The sequence below is a fragment of the Pleurodeles waltl genome, chromosome 6 (genome assembly GCF_031143425.1).
Source record: "Pleurodeles waltl isolate 20211129_DDA chromosome 6, aPleWal1.hap1.20221129, whole genome shotgun sequence".
Lineage (NCBI taxonomy): Eukaryota > Metazoa > Chordata > Amphibia > Caudata > Salamandridae > Pleurodeles > Pleurodeles waltl.
In genome coordinates, this window is record NC_090445.1 from 1513343417 (window position 1) to 1513370168 (window position 26752).

The 26752-nt window shown below is 45.9% G+C and overlaps 1 protein-coding gene across 11 annotated transcripts in view; it reads left to right on the plus strand.

Moving 5' to 3' along the window:
- LOC138301017 (cyclin-dependent kinase 11B-like) overlaps nt 1–26752 on the plus strand; it is a 634168-nt gene that overhangs the window by 319667 nt on the left and 287749 nt on the right. For 6 of the 11 annotated variants that reach the window (XM_069241025.1, XM_069241031.1, XM_069241030.1 and 3 more), the window contains 4 exons: nt 5130–5291; nt 6483–6548; nt 19824–20005; nt 24232–24322. In XM_069241025.1, coding sequence (XP_069097126.1) covers nt 5130–5291; nt 6483–6548; nt 19824–20005; nt 24232–24322 — 501 coding nt within the window. The remainder of the gene's footprint in view (nt 1–5129; nt 5292–6482; nt 6549–19823; nt 20006–24231; nt 24323–26752) is intronic. The other 5 variants (XM_069241026.1, XM_069241032.1, XM_069241035.1 and 2 more) reach the window with 1 other exon arrangement.

The window sequence follows — 26752 nt, forward strand, 5'->3', positions numbered from 1 at the left end:
TTTTACAATAAAATGTAAACTGGCATCAGTGTGCATTTATTGTGCTGAGAAGTTTGATACCAAACTTCCCAGTTTTCAGTGTAGCCATTATGGTGCTGTGGAGTCCGTGTTTGACAGACTCCCAGACCATATACTCTTATGGCTACCCTGCACTTACAATGTCTAAGGTTTGGCTTAGACACTGTAGGGGCACAGTACTCATGCACTGGTGCCCTCACCTATGGTATAGTGCACCCTGCCTTAAGGCTGTAAGGCCTACTAGAGGGGTGACTTATCTATACTGCATAGGCAGTGTGGGGTTGGCATGGCACCCTGAGGGGAGTGCCATGTCGACTTACTCGTTTTGTTCTCACTAGCACACACAAGCTGGCAAGCAGTGTGTCTGTGCTGAGTGAGGGGTCCCCAGGGTGGCATAAGATATGCTGCAGCCCTTAGAGACCTTCCCTGGCATCAGGGCCCTTGGTACCAGGGGTACCAGTTACAAGGGACTTACCTGGATGCCAGGGTGTGCCAATTGTGGAATCAAAAGTACAGGTTAGGGAAAGAACACTGGTGCTGGGGCCTGGTTAGCAGGCCTCAGCACACTTTCAATTCAAAACATAGCATCAGCAAAGGCAAAAAGTCAGGGGGTAACCATGCCAAGGAGGCATTTCCTTACACTCATGATGAAGACCTCTATCAGCCGTTCAACGTAGCAATCAATGGTTTTCTAATAACGGGAAGGAGATAGTGATGTTAGTATTTGTAAAGAAATGGCTCCCTGTTGCAGTTACCCCCCACTTTTTGCCTGATACTGATGCTGACTTGACTGAGAAGTTTGCTGGGACCCTGCTAACCAGGCCCCAGCACCAGTGTTCTTTCACCTAAAATGTACCATTGTCTCCACAATTGGCACAACCCTGGCACCCAGGTAAGTCCCTTGTAACTGGTACCCCTGGTACCAAGGGCCCTGATGCAAGGGAATGTCTCTAAGGGCTGCAGCAGGTCTTATGCCACCCTAGGGACCCCTACTCAGCACAGACACAATGCTTGCCAGCTTGTGTGCTGGTGGGGAGAAACTTATTAAGTCGACATGGCACTCCCCTCAGGGTGCCATGCCAACCTCACACTGCCTGTGGCATAGGTAAGTCACCCCTCTAGCAGGCCTTACAGCCCTAAGGCAGGGTGCACTATACCACAGGTGAGGGCATATTTGCATGAGCACTATGCCCCTACAGTGTCTAAGCAAAACCTTAGACATTGTAAGTGCAGGGTAGCCATAAGAATATATGGTCTGGGGATCTGTCAAAAACGAACTCCACAGCTCCATAATGGCTACACTGAATACTGGGAAGTTTAGTATCAAACTTCTCAGAATAATAAACCCACACTGATGCCAGTGTTGGATTTATTACAAAATGCACACAGAGGGCATCTTAGAGATGCCCCCTGTATTTTACCCAATTGTTCAGTGCAGGACTGACTGGTCTCTGCCAGCCTGCTGCTGAGAGACTAGTTTCTGACCCCATGCGGTGAGAGCCTTTGTGCTCTCTGAGGACAGAAACAAAGCCTGCTCTGGGTGGAGGTGCTTCACACCTCCCCCCTGCAGGAACTGTAACACCTAGCAGTGAGCTTCAAAGGCTCAAGCTTCGTGTTACAATGCCCCAGGGCACTCCAGCTAGTGGAGATGCCCGCCCCCTGGACCCAGCCCCCACTTTTGGCGACAAGTCCAGGAGAGATAATGAGAAAAACAAGGAGGAGTCACTGGCCAGTCAGGACAGCCCCTAAGGTGTCCTGAGCTGAGGTGACTCTGACTTTTAGAAATCCTCCATCTTGCAGATGGAGGATTCCCCCAATAGGATTAGGGTTGTGCCCCCCTCCCCTCAGGGAGGAGGCACAAAGAGGGTGTAGCCACCCTCAGGGCTAGTAGCCATTGGCTACTAACCCCCCGACCTAAACACACCCCCAAAATTGAGTATTTAGGGGCTCCCAGAACACAGAAAGACAGATTCCTGCAACCTAAGAAGAAGAGGACTGCTGAACTGAAAAACCCTGCAGAGAAGACGGAGACACCAACTGCCTTGGCCCCAGCTCTACCGGCCTGTCTCCCCCCTTCGGAAGAAAACTGCTCCAGCAACGCTTTCCCCAGGACCAGCGACCTCTGAATCCTCAGAGGACTGTCCTGCTCTAAAAGGACCAAGAAACTCCAGAGAACAGCGGGCCTGTTCACCCAAGACTGCAACTTTATTTCTAAAGAAGCAACTTAAAGGCAACAGCGTTTCCCGCCAGAAGCGTGAGACTTGCAACCCGGTGACCCCGACTCGACTGGTGGAGAAACAACACTTCAGGGAGGACCCTCCGGCGACACAGAGACTGTGAGTAACCAAAGTTGTCCCCCCTGAGCCCCCACAGCGACGCCTGCCGAGGGAATCCCGAGGCTACCCCTGACCGCGACTGCCTGACTCTAAGACCCCGATGCCTGGAAAAGACCCTGCACCCGCAGCCCCCAGGACCCGAAGGATCGGAACTCCAGTGCAGGAGTGACACCCCAGGAGGCCCTCTCCCTTGCCCAGGTGGTGGCTACCCCGAGGAGCCCCCCCCCCTTGCCTGCCTGCCGCGCTGAAGAGACCCCTTGGTCTCCCATTGATTCCTATTACAAACCCGACGTGTTTGCACACTGCACCCGGCCGCCCCCGTGCTGCTGAGGGTGTACTTCCTGTGCTAACTTGTTTCCCCCCCGGTGCCCTACAAAACCCCCCTGGTCTGCCCTCCGAAGACGCGGGTACTTACTTGCTGGCAGACTGGAACCGGGGCACCCCCTTCTCCATTGAAGCCTATGCGTTTTGGGCACCACTTTGAACTCTGCACCTGACCGTCCCTGAGCTGTTGGTGTGGTAAATTTGGGGTTGCTCTGAACCCCCAACGGTGGGCTACCTTGGACCCAAACTTGAACCCCGTAGGTGGTTTACTTACCTACAAAAACTAACAAATACTTACTTCCCCCAGGAACTGTTGAAAATTGCACTGTCTAGTTTTAAAATAGCTATATGTGTTTTATTTGAAAAGTATATATGCTATTGTGATTATTTAAAGTTCCTAAAGTTCTTACCTGCAAACCTTTCATGCAAAGTATTACATGTAGAATTTGAACCTGTGGTTCTTAAAGTAAACTAAGAAAATATATTTTTCTATACAAAAACCTATTGGCCTGGAATTGTCTCCGAGTGTGTTCCTCATTTATTGCCTGTGTGTGTACAACAAACGCTTAACACTACTCCTTTGATAAGCCTACTGCTCGACCACACTACCACAAAATAGAGCATTAGTATTATCTCTTTTTGCCACTATCTTACCTCTAAGGGGAACCCTTGGAATCTGTGCATACTATTCCTTACTTTGAAATAGTGCATACAGAGCCAACTTCCTACAGTATTGTATTAAATCACTTGTCAACAACCTAAGCCTGTCAGCTCCATTCTCAAAAAAAGGAGTAAGCCAAAGCAGAACACCATAGTTGTCAACCCTCTTGACGTTCTTGTTTGACTCTTACATGAAGTCAGTAAATCAACCCACATCCGGTACAATTCAAGATGCAAGTGGGTGACACATTAATACTTATTTTGAAGATGTGACAAAAGCAAGAATCAAGCTAACAGGTGGATAATGGACAACTGTCTGGGCCTGAGAAGTACAAAACTTCACATTTTTGACTTTGGAGATGATATGGCTGAACCACTCCAATTCCAGTGGCTGTCACCCCAGGGAACAGCTCCAATCCATCATTACAGGAAGTAAATAAATACAGTATACTTCGACCATGATGTAAACTTCAAATTATCCGTACTCCTCATCACCTTACCCTTTGTGCAGACTAACCACAGGGTGGAACTGGCCGGGCTACTGGTTTGGCTTCAGTGCATGAAGACTGAAGGGAGCAATATTCACCCTTCACTGGTAACAGAGATTGTTAAATTTTCCATAAATGTTCTTTATTGGCTCCTGCTTGAAAGTGAGGCCAAATTCAAGGGCTGTGCCCCTATGCTCTAGACATTCTAGCTCTGACTACATGAAGGGATTGACCGCCTCACAATGTCTTTAATGAACCTTCAATCAGCCAACACTCGGACATTTTGCAGAATAACCTGAACCCACAGTGGCACTAGAAAACTAGGAAAAATTCTGAGTTCAGTATTGAACACTCTCGACCTATCTGAACACAACCTAATCGTAATCTTCGGAAAAGATAGGAAAGGTGAACTTTTCAAGTGATCAGGGGAGTCTGACTTCATGATGCAGTGACATCTAGTACCAAGTGGCCTAACAGTAGCTGCTGGTGGACAAGGGTGTACTGGACCAACATTCCTAGCCCCACCAATGCCCTAGAAAAGCAGAACCTCTCTTCCTCTGATGTTGTAGTGACTATGAAAGCCTAACTTTAACCAAATGAAGACAATTTGCTCTACATATCGTCACCTAGCGTTCAGCTCTATTGTGCATGATGTTCTGAACAGGGCCATTCTAAACTAGCTATGAGGCTACATATGTGAAATTATAAAAAAGCCTCACTTAAATAAATGTTACATTAGGTGTTTTCTCTTTTAACAAAGAGGTTGTCTCCTTTTCGGTACTGCTTTGAAAACGCTTTGCCTTCTTTGCGCGAAAGTTAAATATAAAGCTGAAAAGTTATTTCCCTGTAGTCCTTTACCCATGTAGCCATCTTTGAGCTTGCAAGTCATGAACTTCTCATAAGAGTACACACACCTGCACCTAGCTCGCATTCATTAACTTGAGGCTCAATGATAATTCCAGTTTTTATTACTGTTTGTTTTGTGTGTCACATGAACCATCCATATCTAAATTCTGTAGTAACTTCTTACTTTTATCGTACTAAACAGTGCAGCTTTGTTAAATAGACTTTCAAATGGTTCCCTTCCACCCATGTTTAGGACATTCAGCTCAGTGTGCGACATTTATCCCTTAACAGATAATTAAGTAACACGTTCAAATGTTGCAGGAGAGAGCTATTTATTACTCTTCGTTTAATGCACATAAAAAAATGTGTTGTTTTATGGAAGAGTCATCTGTTTGCATCATTTAAATATAGAATTTCGTTCAGTGAAATCACTTGTGACATCCCTTCACAACTGCAGGATCAGCGTCCAGGTCGGAGGAGGAAGAAGGAACCACCAGTGAAGGATCTGAGGAGGAAGAGGAGGAGGAGGAAGAGGAGGAGGAAGAAGAGGAGGAGGAGGAGGAGGAAGAAGAGGAAGAGGAGACAGGAAGTAATTCTGAAATGTCTGACCAGTCTGCAGGTATGTCTTTAAACTAAATATATCAAAAACCTGTAGACATGCTTCTGTTTATCAATCGGCAGAATGCCAAATGAATGTATTGTCACTAAATGTCCTCTCCCATTAGCCATATTTTATTGTTTGTTCAGGTCGCTGATTTTTAGTCTATCTTTTTGTTTACATTTAAAATTTCAGTTAAAACGTTATTTGACCTAAAACAGTGTTAGTATTTAGTTTTTTTTTTTTTAATTGAACTGCGTTAAAGCAGTGTGGGATAAAGTGGTATGGGATGTCTCAATATCATAAGCTGAGCTGTGAGACGAGATCAAGTCTGTCCGTTCCGGGCCTTTTTTATTCTGGACTGCAGTGTACATACTGTACAATGCTTACCACTAAAAGGTGCTATTTTACAAATGATAACATTTGGATGAATGATAACAGAAATATAAACCCATCTTCGTCGCCCACAGTGACAACACAGTAGATGTCAAGCGTCAATTTGGGGAGCCAGTTAGAATCTGAATAAGAATCTCAGTTTGTCTCGTATAGTATATCCAAATGAATCAATTGATCAGTGCTTAAATATACCATTCTGCCATTTGAACTCTGATTGTGTCAATCTGAATTCTACTCTGGCTCAGTTTAAATATATAGCTTGATTATATAGACCTACTGTAGACTGAGACCCGGAGTCTGTAAAAGTATCTGCTTTGCAATTATAGTGCTGATGTTTATTTGCGATTTTCTATGGATAAATGAAGAAAATACTTTAAACCAAAATCACAAAATGTTCATGGAATAAACTGCGGCAGTGAAGGAGCTTCAGGAACTTGGAAAGATGGGACAAAGAAGAATGGAGGCAAGGTTGACATTTCTTAACAGTTGAAGAGTCTTTGCATCCTGCAAAAGCTTAGTGGATAATAGTTCAGTGCACCTGGATGTGGCATCTTTTGCATCTGAGGGAAGGCTCCTGCACTGGATTCCAGGAGTGTTCCTGGTACTTGCCATTTTAATCAGTAACTTGTAAGTTTGAGGCTTGCTTATGCTGCTGCCTGGGCTGAAAATACATTCTTGCTGTTTAGTCAGCGATGCCAGACCTGGAGCGAATATGTTGCTTGTTCTTCAGAAGCATTGCATGCATAATCATAAACGGAGGATGCTTCTGGAAGCTGTTCTGTTTTGACTGGTTGGCTTTTTCCTCTTGGTATGCAGAAGAAGTCAGTGATGAAGAGATGACTGATGATGACGAGCGAGAAAATGGAAACCACCGTCAAGTTGGTAAGAGGAGATGGCATTGCTGTTGAAGTGTTGCATTCTGCTGATGCAGGTGCCCGGTAGAATTTTCCCTACCCTAGGGGGAATATTTATTTTGGCACATTAAAATGCATAAATTGCTATTGTTCTTATAAATTGCATTTGTTGATTTCAGTTTTTATTCATGCGAGAGGGGTGTTACACATTTAGAGAACTCTTGTTTAAAAACAAAAAACATATTGCTGCTAAAATTTACTGATTTCCATTGAGCTTAAATGCGCCCTAAAATAGTTAGCGTACTAATTGCAATGCCAGACAAGGGTATTTGAATATTTAAATATTACAATCTGAAACCTATTTAACCTGATGCTTAATGGTAAGGTTTGATCATTTCATCATACTTTGCTATTTGCAACATTGTTTCTCAGTCCGGGTGGTGTCAGGAGGTCGATCGCAGCATAATTTTTCTTACGCAATATCATATTAATTTTTTTTTTTTTTTTTTCATTTCGATTTCTCAACCTTATTGGTGCTTTATGCCTCTCGCATATAGGATATCTGTATTTAATTCCTTTATATCGGACTTTTAGATGTCCAGTCCACATCTATAAGTATCTTGTGCATGGTGTCATAATGTGCTTAAGTAGATCTACTGACTGGATTTTGTTCTATTGAAGATATGACCTGTACGAGAAAGCTCACTTCCAGGTTTAGTGGCATGTTGTATACAAGTTTGTTGGAAAGGTGATATTTTAAATGAGACGGTTTGTTAAAGTTATTGCTGCCGAAGCACAGCAGAGTACCATGTTACATCCTATTCTGTGCTTAAACTTCTTTCTTTATGGGAAGGAAGGTTTAATACATACACACATTTTAACTTGTATGTTCTAGTTTCTACCTCAGACTTTTTTTTTTATAAAACAAAGGATGTTTTAGTAGAAGGTGAATCATTGTTAAAAGCAGCTTCATTTCCTTTTCTGTAATATTTTCTTTTTTGTTCAATTCAATTTGCAGCACATCCATTATTTCAGTTCATCTATAAAATGAAACCTTTAAATGTTTGATGTGTGCTCCACTTGGCTTGAGAAAGCTTGGAATTCATGGAACTCGGCCATCACAAAACCCTTTTGCTCATTTTTGTAAAAGTACCTGTAGCTGCCTCTGGACACAGGTCCATAGCACATATGTACATGAACATATGTTGCCTTGAGGCAGCTGTCACAAGAAGGTAGTTATGTCATTGTTGTTGAACAAAAAGCATAAACGATATCAAAATATGATAAAATGCTTTCTCTAAAAATAAATGTGAAATTCTAAAACTCAATAATACCCTACAGTCCTTAGGTTTTGAGGTAGAGGGTCATTGTGAACTTTAATGATGTAATATGCAGACTTGGGTCAAAAAACTTGACTGCCTTTTCTGAAAGGTTTGGTTTCAGCTGTGGGTGCCTACAATTGTAGTCCTTTCATTGTGTCTCTCCCGCATGGCACTCATTGGCCCTACCTTTAAATGGTTTTCTCAACATCTGAAAGTGTTGTGTAGGAAAATAATACCAGGTTTAGAAAATAAGAACATTGGTAGGGCAAGGAGCCTGCAGTTGTAGTCCACTGCTTTTTCTTTTCAGGTTGACTTTGGAATAAAGGTGTACTACAATTTTAATTTTTAAAATAACTTTGAGCATGTCCCTATTTTTGAGGTACAAGGTAATGGAAAAATTCGAAAATCCTTTGTAACTCTGTTCTCAGTGAGGATCATTAACCTGAAATGTATTAGCTGAGTGTTATGAAGTGAAGCCACGTCCAATTGGACGCTGTAAGTAGAACCATGGCATCTTATTCTGGCAGAGATAAAATCTTCCACCTCCAAAAAGATTACCTCACAAGACGAGACAAGCAAATGAGCACCAAAAATGGCCATGAGGTGAACATTTCATCAGCATGTTTTCTAGATATATCAGTCTCTAATGATGCTGAAGAACATATTGTTGCCTATGCTAAAGACAATACTGAGCCATGTAACCAAATCATCAAGGAGCCCCAAATTAATATTTTACTGCTTATGGTAAAGATTGGTCAAACCAATGACTTATAAAGGAGTTTTTGGGCTGTCATGGAAATTATTGGAGCTCAGCATAACTAAGGCTCTATTATGAATGTAGTCCTTAAAAGAGATCTTTGCAAAGGTGTGCAACAAATCAAGCATTATCTGGACCAGTAGAGTGTGTAGGTGCACCATATCTCTACAAGAGGAAGTGTTTTATAATTAATTGGGAAGTTTGTGGAAGGGACACAATAAAGGAAAAAAACACTTCAGAAGCAGAATCAATACATGACAACTACCGTTTCAGCAAACAAAAGTGTCTGCCGAAAATCCAATTGTAGCATGTTTTGGCACTATCTATACATTACAGGTACACTTTTATTAACCTTTTCTCAACACAGGTGAATGGATACTGTTACTTTAGGCAAAACCAAATAATGAGCAGTTGGTAGGAACTTCTCATAAAAAAATGTGAGAAGTCTTTGAAAACTAGATAAAAGAATACAAAGTGACGACTTTAATAGTTTTCACAAATTCACACTTTACAGAGCCAGTTTAAAAAAAAAAACACTACCCTTGTTACAACATGCAGAAAATGTGTTACTGTATGTCATCGAATATAGCTTGGGTTTATTGCTTCAGAATTACATGAAACGTAGTAGACATGCTGACATTAGAGTGCCTTTTTAAGTTGATGCTTAAACAATATTGCCATTCAGAAGTAAATAGTGTCAGCACATAAGGCATATTTAAATGCTGGGCTATTCATAACAAAACAGTGGTATGAAGAAATGGAAACAATTACATTTACTTTTACAGTTACACACTGGCAACAGTAGAGGCAACAGTAGTCGTTCCCAACCCCCCACCTAGATAATCAGCTCACTTAAGAGTGCTGGCATACTAAAGATGGCAGTGTTATCCCACATCATAATAAAAGAGGAAAGAAAAACATTTTTTCAAAGAAGACCACGCCACCCATAGGCCTTTTTATTTGCAACTCCTTGATCAAGCCATGAGGCCACCAAGAAAGGTGTTCCACTAGGTTAACACCTTTCACCAAGTTAACCTCATTGGTATGAGCTATACATCCATATCTTAGAACCCCTGAGGTTTCCCAGAAGCTTATTAATTGATTAGTATTAGTGCAAGGAGAGTATCATTAACTCCAGGGGCTACAAGGCTAAACACATCAGGTAAATACCACAGTATTGTATATGAATAGAACTCGTAGAATACCATTGTTAGTTTACCTTATATGGCAAAATTGATGATAGGACTCCTTCTAGAGGTATTTTGAAGGAGAGAAGCACCAGTAGCCCAAGAAGTCTAGACTTTAGCATAAAAATACAGACATACCCTCACCAGCCGATGTATTTGTCAGGCCATTGTCAATTGGTCTGATTCTAAGGCCGCATTAGTAGCTATGAGTCAGAATTTAGAACTGATGCTCATGTTCGGCTATGAAATATACAGTTTTGCAAGAGAGAAAGGACAAGACTGTCTACTTCCTTTTTTTTTAAAAACCTATTTTATTGTAGTTTTATTCAACCATTGGTGGGTAGACATAATACAGTACAATACAATACAAAATAATCTTGTTATCTAATGCCTAAAGACAATCTTGGTCCTAATAATTCTGGTTCCTCCCACCCTACATCCCCTCCCCCCCCCTTAGGTGAGCCAACAGTACATTATCGTAGCCACAGTGCACCTAAACGTGTTGTGTCTGGGATATGAGATTCCACTCACTGTATATGAGGGCAATAAACTCCCTCAACGTACCCATACCTCCTGAACCTGCAGTCGTGAGTGAAGGCCCTCAGTAGTGGAACACAAGTGTTGCTCAATTGCCTATCCAGCAGCCCCTCTGTCAGGGTCAGGATCCGCCTGGGTTTCCTCCCTAAGGACTTCCAACACTATCTCCCAGCCCTGCGCCACTTCTGGTGGTCTCAGTCTCTTGGCCTCCCCATGAAGAATACTCCCCTCACACCCAGCCCATTTGGTTAATTCTCTTGTCCATTGGGGTATTCTCGGACATACTGGGTTCTTCCAAGACATCGCAATTTCCCTTTTTGCCAACGCATAGGTCAGGTCTTGAAACTTGTTAGAAACCTTGTACTTGGCAGAATGTGGGAACCATCCAAGCAGGCAATGGCCCATTGTACAGGGGATTTCCCGTTCTATAGTTTTAGCCACGATCCTGCTCACAGTCACCCAGAATACCTCCAACTGAGGGCAGTCCCAGAACATATGTTTAAATTCCGCTCCCGTCAATCCACATCTCGGGAATCCTACTCCTTCTGTTCCAAAGTACCTATTGATCCGACCGGGGGTAAGTTATGCCCGATGTAATACATAGAAGTTAATAAGCTTATGTAAAGAAATGGCTCCCTGTTGCAGTTACCCCCCACTTTTTGCCTGATACTGATGCTGACTTGACTGAGAAGTGTGCTGGGACCCTGCTAACCGGGCCCCAGCACCAGTGTTCTTTCACCTAAAATGTACTTTTGATTCCACAATTGGCACACCCTGGCATCCAGGTAAGTCCCTTGTAACTGGTACCCCTGGTACCAAGGGCCCTGAAGCCAGGGAAGGTCTCTAAGGGCTGCAGCATATCTTATGCCACCCTGGGGACCCCTCATTCAGCACAGACACACTGCTTGCCAGCTTGTGTGTGCTGATGAGAACAAAACGAGTAAGTCGACATGGCACTCCCCTCAGGGTGCCATGCCAACCTCACACTGCCTATGCAGTATAGATAAGTCACCCCTCTAGTAGGCCTTACAGCCCTAAGGCAGGGTGCACTATACCATAGGTGAGGGCACCAGTGCATGAGCACTATGCCCCTACAGTGTCTAAGCAAAACCTTAGACATTGTAAGTGCAGGGTAGCCATAAGAGTCTATGGTCTGGGAGTCTGTCAAAAACGAACTCCACAGCTCCATAATGGCTACACTGAATACTGGGAAGTTTGGTATCAAACTTCTCAGAATAATAAACCCACACTGATGCCAGTGTTGGATTTATTAAAAAATGCACACAGAGGGATTCTTAGAGATACCCCCTGTATTTTACCCAATTGTTCAGTGCAGGACTGACTGGTCTGTGCCAGCCTGCTGCTGAGAGACGAGTGTCTGACCTCATGCGGTGAGAGCCTTTGTGCTCTCTGAGGACAGAAACAAAGCCTGCTCTGGGTGGAGGTGCTTCACACCTCCCCCCTGCAGGAACTGTAACACCTAGCAGTGAGCTTCAAAGGCTCAAGCTTCGTGTTACAATGCCCCAGGGCACTCCAGCTAGTGGAGATGCCCGCCCCCTGGACCCAGCCCCCACTTTTGGCGGCAACTCCAGGAGAAATAATGAGAAAAACAAGTAGGAGTCACTGGCCAGTCAGGACAGCCCCTAAGGTGTCCTGAGCTGAGGTGACTCTGACTTTTAGAAATCCTCCATCTTGCAGATGGAGGATTCACCCAATAGGGATAGGAATGTGCCCCCCTCCCCTCGGGAGGAGGCACAAAGAGGGTGTACCCACCCTCAGGGCTAGTAGCCATTGGCTACTAACCCCCCAGACCTAAACACGCCCTTAAATTTAGTATTTAAGGGCTTCCCTGAACCTAAGAATTTAGATTCCTGAAACTACAAGAAGAAGAAGACTGCTGAGCTGAAAAACCCCTGCAGAGGAAGAACAGAAGACACCAACTGCTTTGGCCCCAGACTTACCGGCCTGTCTCCTGCCTTCCAAAGAAACCTGCTCCAGCGACGCTTTCCAAGGGACCAGCGACCTCTGAATCCTCTGAGGACTGCCCTGCTTCAAGAAAGACAAGGAACTCCCGAGGACAGCGGCACTCCTCCAAAAGAACTGCAACTTTGTTTCAAAGGAGCAGATTTAAAGACCCCTGCAACTCCCCGCAAGAAGCGTGAGACTTGCAACACTGCACCCGGCGACCCCGACTCGACTGGTGGAGAACCAACACCTCAGGGAGGACCCTCCGGCGACTCCGAGACCGTGAGTAACCAAAGTTGTCCCCCCTGAGCCCCCACAGCGACGCCTGCAGAGGGAATCCCGAGGCTCCCCCTGACCGCGACTGCCTGAACTCCATTTCCCGACGGCTGGAAAAGACCCTGCACCCGCAGCCCCCAGCACCTAAAGGAAAGGAACTCCTGTGCAGGAGTGACCCCCAGGAGACCCTCTCCCTTGCCCAGGTGGTGGCTACCCCGAGGAGCCCCCCCCCTTGCCTGCCTGCAACGCTGAAGAGATCCCTTGGTCTCTCATTGATTTACATTGAAAACCCGACGCTTGTTTCTACACTGCACCCGGCCGCCCCTGTGCCGCTGAGGGTGTACTTTTTGTGTGAACTTGTGTCCCCCCCGGTGCCCTACAAAACCCCCCTGGTCTGCCCTCCGAAGATGCGGGTACTTACCTGCTGGCAGACTGGAACCGGGGCACGCCCTTCTCTCCATTGAAGCCTATGTGGTTTGGGCCCCTCTTTGACCTTTGCACCTGACTGGCCCTGAGCTGCTGGTGTGATAACTTTGGGTTTGCTCTGAACCCCCAACGGTGGGCTACCTTGGACCCAAAACTGAAACCTGTAAGTGACTTACTTACCTGTTAAAACTAACATTACTTTACCTCCCCCAGGAACTGTGAAAATTGCACTGTGTCCACTTTTAAAACAGCTTATTGTGTTTTATGTGAAAAGTATACATGCTAATGTAATGATTCAAAGTTCCTAAAATACTTACCTGCAATACCTTTCAAATGAGATATTACATGTAGAATTTGAACCTGTGGTTCTTAAAATAAACTAAGAAAAGATATTTTTCTATAACAAAACCTATTGGCTGGATTTGTCTCTGAGTGTGTGTTCCTCATTTATTGCCTGTGTGTATGTACAACAAATGCTTAACACTACTCCTTTGATAAGCCTACTGCTCAACCACACTACCACAAAATAGAGCATTAGTATTATCTCTTTTTGCCACTATCTTACCTCTAAGGGGAACCCTTGGACTCTGTGCATGCTATTCCTTACTTTGAAATAGCACATACAGAGCCAACTTCCTACAGCTTAAACCTGGCATTTCGGGTCGATTTGGGAATCCCCTCTAGGATGCGCCCCCAGTCCCCATCATTGATGGCAGTCCCCCAGGTCCTCCTCCCATGTTGATTTAAGTTGGGTCAAGGGTAGGGTCTTGTCAGCCTGAATCCTGCTGTATAGGTTTGACACTGCTTTATATTTACCAGAGGGTGTTGCCAAGTATGTACAGGTTGCCTGAGTAGGAGGCACTCCTATTCCTCCCCGCCAATGCCTGCGAATACTGGCCGCAATGGCACTGTACAGTAAAGAAGTGACCTCTTGGTTACTCAAATTCTGCTCTGAGGGCATCAAAGGGTGCAAGTGTCCCCTCTTTAAACAATGTTCCCACCGTCTGAATTCCTGCCTCCACCCAAGCCTGAAGCCCCCCCCCCCCAATCACCCCGATGAGGCAAAGCCCGCAATGACAGCAGAGGGAGCTCGGGGGAATACGGGGTTTTAATCTTAATTTTGCAAAGGAAACTTTTCCAGCATTGAGTCAAAAATTTTAATTCTGGGGAATCTGGTCTCCCATCACCCTAGCATCCCAACAATACCTCAAATATCCTAGCCCCTGGAGGGTGAACGGATGTACTCTCGCCTCCGGTTCTACTCTACTTGCAATCCGTAGTGCCATCCACTGGAGCTGCGCTGCCAAGTAGTAAGCTTCAAAATCAGGAACCGCCAGCCCTCTGTCCATGGAATGTCCCTGCAGTTTGACCAAGGCCACTCTCTTCCGTCCACCCCCCCATAGGAATGCAACAACCATTGACTCAAGCTCTTTAAATATGGCCTTGGGTCTCCACACCGGTAGTACAGTAAAATGGTATAATAGACGTGGTAACACTGTAATTTTAAGAATCGCTACTCTTCCTGCTACAGACCTTAATCCCCAAATAAGGAAGACCGCTCGGAACCCACTTGACCATTCCCAGCCCCAACGGAGGTGTCACTGAGAATCTCAACGCAAACAAACTGGGTTTATCCCAGTTCACTCCTAATCCAGAGTGTCTGCCAAACTGAGCAAGCATTTGCTGTGCCCGTGGTAGATCCCTGTGTACATCTTCCAAAAAGATCAGTAGGTCATCTGCATATAAGGCTATCTGGTGTCTCTCACCCCCTGCTAGTATTCCAGGACCCCCCTCAACGCTCCTCGCCACAGCCGCCATTGGTTCCATTGCCACCGCAAAAAGCAGTGGCAACGTAGGGCACCCTTGTCTAGTGCCCCGCCCAACCGTATAGCTTCTGGATATTGTCCATCCAGTACGTACTCTGGCAATGGGTTTGGTGTACAACAGTCTTACCCAAGCAATATACGCTGGCCCCAATCTGAGCCGGGCCATCAAAGCATAGAGAAAATCCCATTCTAGACTGTCAAAGGCTTTTTCTATGTCTGCTGCCAGAACCCCGGATATTGTACTATCCACATTCTGATCCCTCATGATTGCGACCAATCTGCGAATGTTATCCGCAGTGTTCCGCCCGGGGACAAATCCCGCCTGATCTGGGTGTATTAAGGTTGTCATATATGGGAGGAGTTTAGTGGCCAAAATCTTACTGAGGATCTTATAATCCAGGTTCAACATAGAAAGTGGCCTGTACGCCCCCGTCTCCGTAGGATTTTCCCCAGCTTTTAGCAAGGGTATTTTCGCTTCCCGCGCTGATGTTGGTAATACTCCTTGCTCCTTCGCGGTCCCATCCATAATTTCCAACCGCGGAACTAACAAGTCTATGTAGGTGGCATAGAATTCAATAGGGAGGCCATCCGTCCCTGGTGTCTTCCCCCTCGCTAATTCCCCAATGGCCTTCTTGAGTTACGTCTGTGTAATGGCCCCACCCAGCTGCTCTGCAACCTCTGGCGGTAGTGACTTAAGTTGCAACAGCGTATAGTCGTTCGTAGTAGGTCATAAAGTGTGCATTCATTTGTTCCTGGTCATATATATGCTCCCCTTGTTCTGACATCATGTCAAGTATTGTTGAGTTCCTATGAGATTGCGACACCACCCAGGCCAGCATCTGGCCCGTCTTGTCTCTCTCCCAGTGTGCTCTGGTGAGATAATTTCTGTAATCAAAGCATCGGAGACGCTCTACACATTCTACAACCATTGCTCTAAGCTCTAGTAAGGAGTGTTGTATAAGTGGGTTTAAGGTCTAACTTTTTCCGCCTCTCTCAGCTTAGTATCCCTAAGAAGAGTTCTGCGCACCCCACTGCTCCCGCTATGCATCTCCCCCTCACTACTACCTTAAAAGCATCCCATTCAATCAAGGGACTACTAGTCGAGGCCTCGTTGTCCATGAAGAATTGGGTGAAATGTTGTTTCAACTCCCCCTGAAAATATGCATAGGCAGTGTGAGGTTGGCATGGCACCCTGAGGGGAGTGCCATGTCGACTTACTCGTTTTGTCCTCACCAGCACACACAAGCTGGCAAGCAGTGTGTCTGTGTTGAGTGAGGGGTCCCCAGGGTGGCATAAGATATGCTGCAGCCCTTAGAGACCTTCCCTGGCATCAGGGCCCCTGTGTAGGAAGTTGGCTCTGTATGCACTATTTCAAAGTAAGGAATAGTATGCACAGAGTCCAAGGGTTCCCCTTAGAGGTAAGATAGTGGCAAAAAGAGATAATACTAATGCTCTATTTTGTGGTAGTGTGGTCGAGCAGTAGGCTTATCAAAGGAGTAGTGTTAAGCATTTGTTGTACATACACACAGGCAATAAATGAGGAACACACACTCTGAGACAATTCTAGGCCAATAGGTTTTTGTATAGAAAAATATATTTTCTTAGTTTATTTTAAGAACCACAGGTTCAAGTTTTACATGTAATACTTCAAATGAAAGGTATTGCAGGTAAGTACTTTAGGAACTTTGAATAATCACAATAGCATATATACGTTTCAAATAAATCACATTTAGCTATTTTAAAACTAGACACTTAGTGCAATTTTCAACAGTTCCTGGGGGAGGTAAGTATTTGTTAGTTTTTGTAGGTAAGTAAACCACCTACGGGGTTCAAGTTTGGGTCCAAGGTAGCCCACCGTTGGGGGTTCAGAGCAACCCCAAAGTTACCACACCAGCAGCTCAGGGCCGGTCAGGTGCAGAGTTCAAAGTGGTGCCCAAAACGCATAGGCTTCAATGGAGAAGGGGGTGCCCCGGTTCCAGTCTGCCAGCAGGTAAGTACCCGCGTCTTCGGAGGGCAGACCAGGGGGGTTTTGTAGGGCACCGGGGGGGACTTAGGTTAGCACAGAAAGTACACCCTCAGCAGCACGGGGGCAGCCGGGTGCAGTGTGCAAACACACGTCGGGTTTCCAATGTAAATCAATGGGAGACCAAGGGGTTTCTTCAGCGATGCAGGCAAGGGGGGGCCTCCTCGGGGTAGCCACCACCTGGGCAAGGGAGAGGGCCTCCTGGGGGTCACTCCTGCACTGGAGTTCCAATCCTTCAGGTCCTGGGGGCTGCGGGTGCAGGGTCTTTTCCAGGCGTCGGGATCTGGGAGTCAGGCAGTCGCGGTCAGGGGGAGCCTCGGGATTCCCTCTGCAGACGTCGCTGTGGGGGTTCGGGGGGGGCAACTCTGGCTACTCAGTCTCGTAGTCGCCGGGGAGTCCTCCCTGAAGTGTTGTTTCTCCACAAGTCGAGCCAGGGGCGTCGGGTGCAGAGTTGCAAGTCTCACGCTTCCGGCGGGAAACGCAGTTGTCTTGAAGTTGCTTCTTTGGAAACAAAGTTGCAGTCTTGGGTGAACAGAGCCGCTGTCCTCAGGAGTTTCTTGGTCCTTCTAGAGCAGGGCAGTCCTCTGAGGATTCAGAGGTCGCTGGTCCTGGGGAAAGCGTCGCTGGAGCAGTGTCTTTTCGAAGTGGGGAGACAGGCCGGTAGAGCTGGGGCCAAAGAAGTTGGTGTCTCCGTCTTCTTCTGCAGGGTTTTTCAGCTTAGCAGTCCTCTTCTTCTTAGGTTGCAGGAATCGGAGTTCCTAGGTTCTGGGGAGCCCTTAAATACTGAAGTTAGGGGTGTGTTTAGGTCTGGGAGGGTAGTAGCCAATGGCTACTGTCCTTGAGGGTGGCTACACCCTCTTTGTGCCTCCTCCCTGAGGGGAGGAGTCACATCCCTAATCCTATTGGGGGAATCCTCCATCTGCAAGATGGAGGATTTCTAAAAGTCAGTCACCTCAGTTCAGGACACCTTAGGGGCTGTCCTGACTGGCCAGTGGCTCCTCCTTGTTTTTCTCATTATCTCTCCTGGACTTGCCGCCAAAAGTGGGGGCCGTGTCCAGGGGCGGGCTTCTCCACTAGCTGGAGTGTCCTGGGGCATTGTAACACGAAGCTTGAGCCTTTGAAGCTCACTGCTAGGTGTTACAGTTCCTGCAGGGGTGAGGTGTGAAGCACCTCCACCCAGAGCAGGCTTTGTTTCTGTCCTCAGAGAGCACAAAGGCTCTCACCGCATGGGGTCAGAAACTCGTCTCTCAGCAGCAGGCTGGCACAGACCAGTCAGTCCTGCACAGAACAATTGGGTAAAATACAGGGGGCATCTCTAAGATGCACTCTGTGTGCATTTTTTAATAAATCCAACACGGACAACAGTGTGGGTTTATTATTCTGAGAAGTTTGATACTAAACTTCCCAGTATTCAGTGTAGCCATTATGGAGCTGTGGAGTTCGTTTTTGACAGACTCCCAGACCATATACTCTTATGGCTACCCTGCACTTACAATGTCTAAGGTATTGCTTAGACACTGTAGGGGCATAGTGCTCATGCACCTATGCCCTCACCTGTGATATAGTGCACCCTGCCTTAGGGCTGTAAGGCCTGCTAGAGGGGCGACTTACCTATGCCACAGGCAGTGTGAGGTTGGCATGGCACCCTGAGGGGAGTGCCATGTCGACTTAATAAGTTTCTCCCCACCAGCACACACAAGCTGGCAAGCAGTGTGTCTGCGCTGAGTGAGGGGTCCCTAGGGTGGCATAAGACATGCTGCAGCCCTTAGAGACCTTCGCTGGCATCAGGGCCCTTGGTACCAGGGGTACCAGTTACAAGGGACTTACCTGGGTGCCAGGGTTGTGCCAATTGTGGAAACAATGGTACATTTTAGGTGAAAGAACACTGGTGCTGGGGCCTGGTTAGCAGGGTCCCAGCACACTTCTCAGTCAAGTCAGTATCAGGCAAAAAGGGGGGGGTAACTGCAACAGGGAGCCATTTCTTTACACCTTGGTACCAGGGGTACCAGTTACAAGGGACTTACCTGGATGCCAGGGTGTGCCAATTGTGAAAACAAAAGTACAGGTTAGGGAAAGAACACTGGTGCTGGGGCCTGGTTAGCAGGCCTCAGCACACTTTCAAATCAAAACTTAGCATCAGCAAAGGCAAAAAGTCAGGGGGTAACCATGCCAAGGAGGCATTTCCTTACATTTAGTTTGTTCATGGTTTTGAGCAAGAAACACAGTAGCATTTAGACTATCCATCATCTGAGAGTATACTGTTAAAATATTGGCAGAAGTACTTTGGAAAACCAACTTTCTTTAAGATAGCCTACAGAATCACTTAGATCAGATCTATAGTATATTAAAATCCACTTTCATGCACCTGGGAGTATACGCTGGCTTTATTAGCCTAGTTACTGGCCCACTTGATGAGCAATACTAAATGTGACGATTTTTGGGCTACTCGGATTGAGAATAATGGTTCAAAAGGCAGTCATTGAAGGTTTTTCATAAGTATAAAATGTCTGTTTAACATTTAAGAGGTTTAAGCCATGTCCTTTCGCCTCTTTCACCTTTATGTTGTAATTGCTGACCATTTTCTTTATCCTTAATATAACATGTTAAGAGGTTTAGTGTAAAAAAACAAACAAAAAACCTGGAGGATTAAAGTTCTACACATTGTACAGATAAGGGAGGTATGTTTAATGTTTGAATCCTTGACTGTATTATGACTAGTGGGATCCCCTCAAACTGCTTGATAGACAGTGCTCTCCAACTCAAAATAAGTATTTGGTTTGGTCATATCAGAAATCCAGAAAAAAGAATGAACCTCTTCTATTTGGAGTTGCTGGTTTTAAGTCTGTTGCCTTGTCAGTTGACAGGTAATTGTTGTCACATGCTTGTTCCTCTTAGATGTTATTTAACAACTTTTTTGTGATTTAGACCAGGCACAAATTTTGAGTTTTGCTACTTGGCCCGATCATTGATTTTAACCTTTCAAGTTACAGAGTCAAGGTTTGACAATGATTCCGGTGAAACTGAGGAAGGGGAAGATGACGACGATATCGGTGATGACACCCCTCATTCAAATGCTCTGACAGAAGGAGATTATGTCCCTGACTCACCAGCGTTGTCTCCGTTGGAGCTGAAGCAGCAGCTACCCAAATATCTCCCTGCTCTTCAGGTAAAGTCTTACTGCATTGTCAAACCAAGATGTTTTTCATAAGGACTTGTTATCCTCTTCCATGCCCCTTAAGGTATTTACTCATTCTTTGTATTCTGGATAACCATGAAGCGTGAATGTTTACTGAGTGGCTCTGTTATGCCTCAGATATTTTCAGCAGAAACTATCAAATCTCACCTTGGTCTTGAGTTTTTTTTTGTCATGGAGTTGTGCATTTGGGAAATTAAAGTCTATCCGGAAGGAGATTGTGGAGTCTTGTCATGTCAAGTTGAATTTTCCTGTATTTCCAACATGGAAATGCCATAATGTGGAGCATTAAAATCTCATAAAATGCATAGACCTGTTTTATCAAGAGAGCTCTTAGTCTTAGAGACAGTCTTCGTTAGGGACCTTCACCCAGAAAGAAATACAGTTTTTCTCCACCCTTAAAATGACTCGCCTCCAAAATTGTCCCTTCGTTATTGTTTGTAGGAAGCTGGCCTGGTGTGTGGTGGGTACCTGAAGTACTTACACCTTATTTCCAGGTATCCTCAATTAGTGTAGGCAGTGTCTAGAAGCCAGGCTCTCTAGCAGTAGCTGTAGATGAGTAGCCAAGGCTTACCTAGGAGACATGCAAAAATCATGCAATACCACTGTAGTCACACAGCACTTACACATGAAAGAAAACACTCAGTGTTACGAAAATAAAGGGTCTTTATTACAGTTACACAGTACCAAAACACCAGATATGCAAACCTCCAATAGGAGGTAAGTAAACACACTAAATATGTACACCAGTTATCAGCAATAGGCATAGAAAGTGTTAGAAAACAGTACAAATAGCAAAAGAAAATAGTGACCCAGGGGGAGCCCAGACAATATACTAAAACAAAATGGAATGCAAACACATGCCCCCCACCTAGATAAGTGGAATGTGTAGAGGGTAGCTGGGGATACTAGGAAACCCCAAAGGTAAGTACCACAGTGCCCCCCAGCGACCAGGAGGAAAGGAGGAAATTACTAGATTTTCCCCAGCCCACCCAAAAAGAAGAAAATGCAGCACCAAGACAAGACCGCAAGAAACCAGCGGCGTATTCCTGAAGAGGAAGATCTGTAGAAGAAGGGGACCAAGTCCAGAAGTCACAGAAGAGTCCAGGAGGAATAGGAGCTACTACCAACCCAGCTGTGGATGCAGGAGTTGGTAAACGGTAGGACGAAGACTGTCAGCAATTCAGACCTGGAGCAGGTGAAGAGTGCCTGGAGGATCAGTCGATTCCCCCCTGCTGGATGGATGATTGCAGTCGGTCAGTAGCGTGGAGAAGCCACCAACCAGCATTGGCAAAGGCAGAAGTCGCGGTGAAGCAAAAATGGACCTGCCGTGGACCAGGAAGGACTCAACCCACGGAGGAAGTCCTAGGAGGACCCTCAGCAAGGTAGACCCCACAGAAGAAGAGGCAGCCCCCACAGGAGAGACACTGGACGAGGAACCAGGAGTCACAGAGGAGCCCACGAGGCAATACTGCAGAATGGTCCCACGCTGCAAGAGAGGCACACAGAGGGCTCTGCGTCGCCTGAAAGAATGCTGGGGCTGGGGCTACACGGAGTCTGAAGATTCCTTTGAGGAGACACAAACAAGCCTTGGCAGCTGCAGGGGACGCGGTGCATGGGGGGTACTGTTCTGCGTGGGAAGGCAAAGGCTTACCTCTACCAAAGTTGGACAGCAAGCAAAGAGGACCAAGAGGACTACTCCGGACCACCACCCGTCATGCAGGATCCGCACAGCTCAGGATGAGAGGAGATGCACATAGCCGGTCATCATTGCAGTTGGTTCCTGCGGATGCATGGGATTGACTCCTTCACTCCAAGGGAGATTCCTTCTTGTGCAGACTGAAGACTTGCCACCCTCAGAGGATGCACAGCCTGGGAAAAGTTGCAGAAGCTGGAAGGAGCCGTGGAACCAATGTTGCAAGGAGAGACTTTGTTGTGAATGCAGATTGTCGGTTCCTGAAGAGTCCAGTCACGGTTCCAGTGGCTAGAAGTCAAAGTAGAGGTTGCAGAGGAGTCCTGCTGGAATCTATCTAGCCAAATCTGAGGACCGACCCAAGAGAGACCCTAAATAGCCCTGAAAGAGGGATTGGTCACCTAGCCAGGTGACAGCCTATCAGGAGGGGGCTCTGACATCGCCTGCCTGACCTGGCCACTCAGATGCTCCTAGAGGTCCCTGTCAGCCTTGGATTCGAGATGGCAGAACCAAGGGACCCTCTGGAGGAGCACTGAGCACCACCCCTGGGGTGGTGATAGACAGGGGAGTGATCACTCCCCTTTCCATTGTCCAGTTTCGCGCCAGAGCAGGGACTGTTTAGGTCCCTGAACCGGTGTAGACTGGTTTATGACCGGAGGGCACCAAATGTGCCCTTCACAGCGTAGCCAGTGGCTTTGGGAGGCTACCACTCCCAAGCCATGTAACACCTATTTCCATAGGGAAAGGGTGTTACCCCTTTCTCCTAAAGGAAATCCTTTGTTCTGCCTTCCTGGGCTTGAGCTGTTCAAGCAGCAGTAGGGCAGAAACCTGTCAGGGGTGGCAGTAGCTTGTGCTGCCCGGAAAACCCCAGAAGGTTGGTAGGAGCAATGCTGGGGGTCCTCTAAGGAGCCCCAGAGTGCCTTGGAATCATACTTTCAATACTGGCAACAGTATTGGTGTATGATTCAGACATGTTTGATACCAAATATGCCTACGTTCGGAGTTACCATTATGTAGCTGGACATAGGTAGTGACCTGGGCCGAGTACACGCATAAAATTGGGGTCCCTGCACTCACTAAGTCCAGGAAAATGGAATTGGAGTTCGTGGGGGCACCTCTGCTACTGCAGGGGTGTCCTCACACACAGGGACTTGCACCGTGCCCTCTTCAGTAGGAGCGCCTGCCATAGGGGTGACTTAGTGACCTGGTGCAATAACCTGCATGAAAAGGGTGCATGCACCCTTTCACGCAGGCTGCAATGGCAAGCCTGCAGTTACATTTTGCATGAGCTCCCCATGGGTGGCATAATATATGCTGCAGCCTATGGAGTTCCACTGGTACACCAAGGCCCCAGGCAAACACACTGAAAACAGTCAGAAAATGGGGGTAACCATGCCAAGAGAGTGCACTTTCCTACATTGTTGAAAAATGTTACTTCAGTCTGAGCGTTTAGCTGTATTTCCCCACAGAAATGTAAGAAGAAAACTGTTATTCAATAGTGTTTTTCCTTTCATTTTAGCTGAAACAACTTAAGAAGGCATGAAGGTAAAGGATTGATTGACAACTTTTTTGTATTCTTACTTTTTCTGAGAGAATACGTAAGGTTGTGTGAGCTGTATTTAGGCAGTGTCCTTATTGTGGTGACCCTGACCTCACTTATTATTTGCAATAAATACAGGCAGGTGGTGTTCTCAATACAAATGAGTTCTGAAGTTGGAACTGTTATCAGGATATAACTAACAATTTCATACAGTTACCCTCCTTACATTGATGAATGTATTGTAATGAAAATAATAGTTCTCACTTGAAAAATTATTGTGGTGGGAAATACAGAGTCATTTAATGTGTAATAAATGTATATCTGTGTGATGAATATTTAACAGTAAAATGAAAGCCCCCATTTTGGGCTTCTTGATCCTTTGTACTGCAGCAGTTTTCTTTGTCTGTCTTTCCAAAATGGACAACAAAAGGGAGTTTGCAATCTTCATGGGTTTTTCTCTTGTTGGTCCATCTGCTTAGCAAATTCCCTACAAATTAGGTTGGAAGAATGTGAGTCAGCTGTGACTCAACAGATCCTTCATACAGAAAATGTTGGCTGCTGGCTTGCTTTACAGAGAATGCAACCTCACTTATTTCCCTTTTCCTGCATAGGTCATCTTTTGAGTAAACTATACCCACCTCCTATACTTCGAGCTTCTGATTTGTCATATGTAGCCCAATTCATGCTCATGTCTCTAGCCTGGATATTTTGCCTTGCCACACTCTTCAGTAATATAAAGCAGAAAAAGCTAACATGAACCTTTATTTTGAAGTTTAATTACATTGGTCTGCCAAGAAAAACAAATGGATATAAATATCTGCTGCTTCTTGCACTACGAAGTACGTGCTGTGGTGACATAATCCTCCCATTGAATGAGTGAATTAGTATGGTTGCACAAATACAGTTCTTTCAAATTTGTGTAATGTCATGGTACTGCTCACCTCTAGCCTACTTATTCTCTTCTAGGGTTGTCGTAGTGTGGAAGAATTTCAGTGTCTGAACCGAATTGAAGAGGGCACATACGGTGTTGTCTACCGGGCGAAAGACAAGAAAACAGGTGTATTTGTGTGAACTCTTTATTTTAAGAGAGAAAATAGTTTGAAAGCAGGAAGTGTTAGTTCTTAATTAGCGAATATAATATAGGGCAATCTTTGCATGATGTGGCTGCAGGTGATGCATGGCCCTGTGGAGTACAGAGAATCCATCAGTTTCATAATAGAGCGGTAGGGAAGGAGACTGTGCGGCTTAACTTTAGAAAGAATGTAACCACTCATAGTTCTACTCTGGTGGATTTCCATATGGTTTTGATTTTAAAATTGAGTAAAGTAACTGAGTGAATGCAAGTACCTGAAATGTTACTTGTGAATGATTTGAAGGATATTGAAATGTGTAATTAAAAGTAAGCAGATTACAGCGTTGCATCAGTTTTGAGTACTTCTGCTTTGAGGTTTGGTAAATAATTATGGGACCCAAAATCTTTGAAGACGTTGAACACTGTAGACAGACAAAAACATTTCAATTTCTCATTGATCATTTTGTGGGGCAGCAGTTAAACTAAGCCTGTTCCAAATTCCATTTAAATTCATGTTTACATTTTTTTTTAACCCCAGCGTGCACACACTCATAATTTGTCAGAACCTTTGATATGGATCTCCCTGTGCTGTTGGTAGATCTCACAAGGCTTACACAAGCCTACAGAGTAGAATCTTTAAAGGGACCTCTGAAAAGGATGTCTTTCAGTGCAACTGACTTGTATCATTGATGTGAACCCTTTTTGTAGGAAGTTGGCTCTGTATGCACTATTTCAAAGTAAGGAATAGTATGCACAGAGTCCAAGGGTTCCCCTTAGAGGTAAGATAGTGGCAAAAAGAGAATACTAATGCTCTATTTTGTGGTAGTGTGGTCGAGCAGTAGGCTTATCAAAGGAGTAGTGTTAAGCATGTGTTGTACATACACACAGGCAATAAATGAGGAACACACACTCGGAGACAATTCCAGGCCAATAGGTTTTTGTATAGAAAAATGTATTTTCTTAGTTTATTTTAAGAACCACAGGTTCAAATTCTACATGTAATACTTTGCATGAAAGGTATTGCAGGTAAGTACTTTAGGAACTTTGAATAATCACAATAGCATATATACTTTTCAAATAAAACACATATAGCTATTTTAGAACTTGACACTTAGTGCAATTTTCACAGTTCCTAGGGGAGGTAAGTAATTGTTAGTTCTTGCAGGTAAGTAAACCACCTACGGGGTTCAGATTTGGGTCCAAGGTAGCCCACCGTTGGGGGTTCAGAGCAACCCCAAAGTTACCACACCAGCAGCTCAGGGCCAGTCAGGTGCAGAGTTCAAAGTGGTGCCCAAAACACATAGGCTTCAATGGAGAAGGGGGTGCCCCGGTTCGGAGGGCAGACCAGGGGGGGTTTGTAGGGCACCGGTGGGGACACAAGTCCACACAAAAAGTACACCCTCAGCAGCGCGGGGGCGGCCGGGTGCAGTGTGCAAACAAGCATTGGGTTTGTAATAGGAATCAATGGGAGACCAAGGGGTCTCTTCAGCGGTGCAGGCAGGCAAGGGGGGGGGGGCTCCTCGGGGTAGCCACCACCTGGGCAAGGGAGAGGGCCTCCTGGGGGTCACTCCTGCTCTGGAGTTCCAATCCTTCAGGTCCTGGGGGCTGCGGGTGCAGGGTCTTTTCCAGGCGTCGGGATCTGAGAGTCAGGCAGTCGCGGTCAGGGGGAGCCTCGGGATTCCCTCTGCAGGCGTCGCTGTGGGGGCTCAGGGGGGACAACTTTGGTTACTCACAGTCTTGGAGTCGCCGGGGAGTCCTCCCTGAAGCGTTGTTTCTCCACCAGTCGAGTCGGGGTCGCCGGGTGCAGGGTTTCAAGTCTCACGCTTCTGGCGGGAAACACAGTTGTTTTAAAGTTGCTCCTTTGGAAACAAAGTTGCAGTCTTGGGTGAACAGGGCCGCTGTTCTCGGGAGTTTCTTGGTCCTTTTAGAGCAGGGCAGTCCTCTGAGGATTCAGAGGTCGCTGGTCCTGGGGAAAGAGTCGCTGGAGCAGTTTCTTCAGAAGGGGGGGAGACAGGCCGATAGAGCTGGGGCCAAAGCAGTTGGTGTCTCCGTCTTCTCTGCAGGGTTTTTCAGCTCAGCAGTCCTCTTCTTCTTAGGTTGGAGGAATCTGAGTTCCTAGGTTCAGGGGAGCCCCTAAATACAGAATTTAGGGGGGTGTTTAGGTCAGGGAGGGCAGTAGCCAATGGCTACTAGCCCTGAGGGTGGCTACACCCTCTGTGCCTCCTCCCAAGGGGAGGGAGTCACATTCCTATCCCTATTGGGGGGATCCTCCATCTGCAAGATGGAGGATTCCTAAAAGTCGGAGTCACTTTGTAGGAAGTTGGCTCTGTATGTGCTATTTCCAAGTAAGGAATAGCATGCACAGAGTCCAAGGGTTCCCCTTAGAGGTAAAATAGTGGTAAAAAGAGATAATAC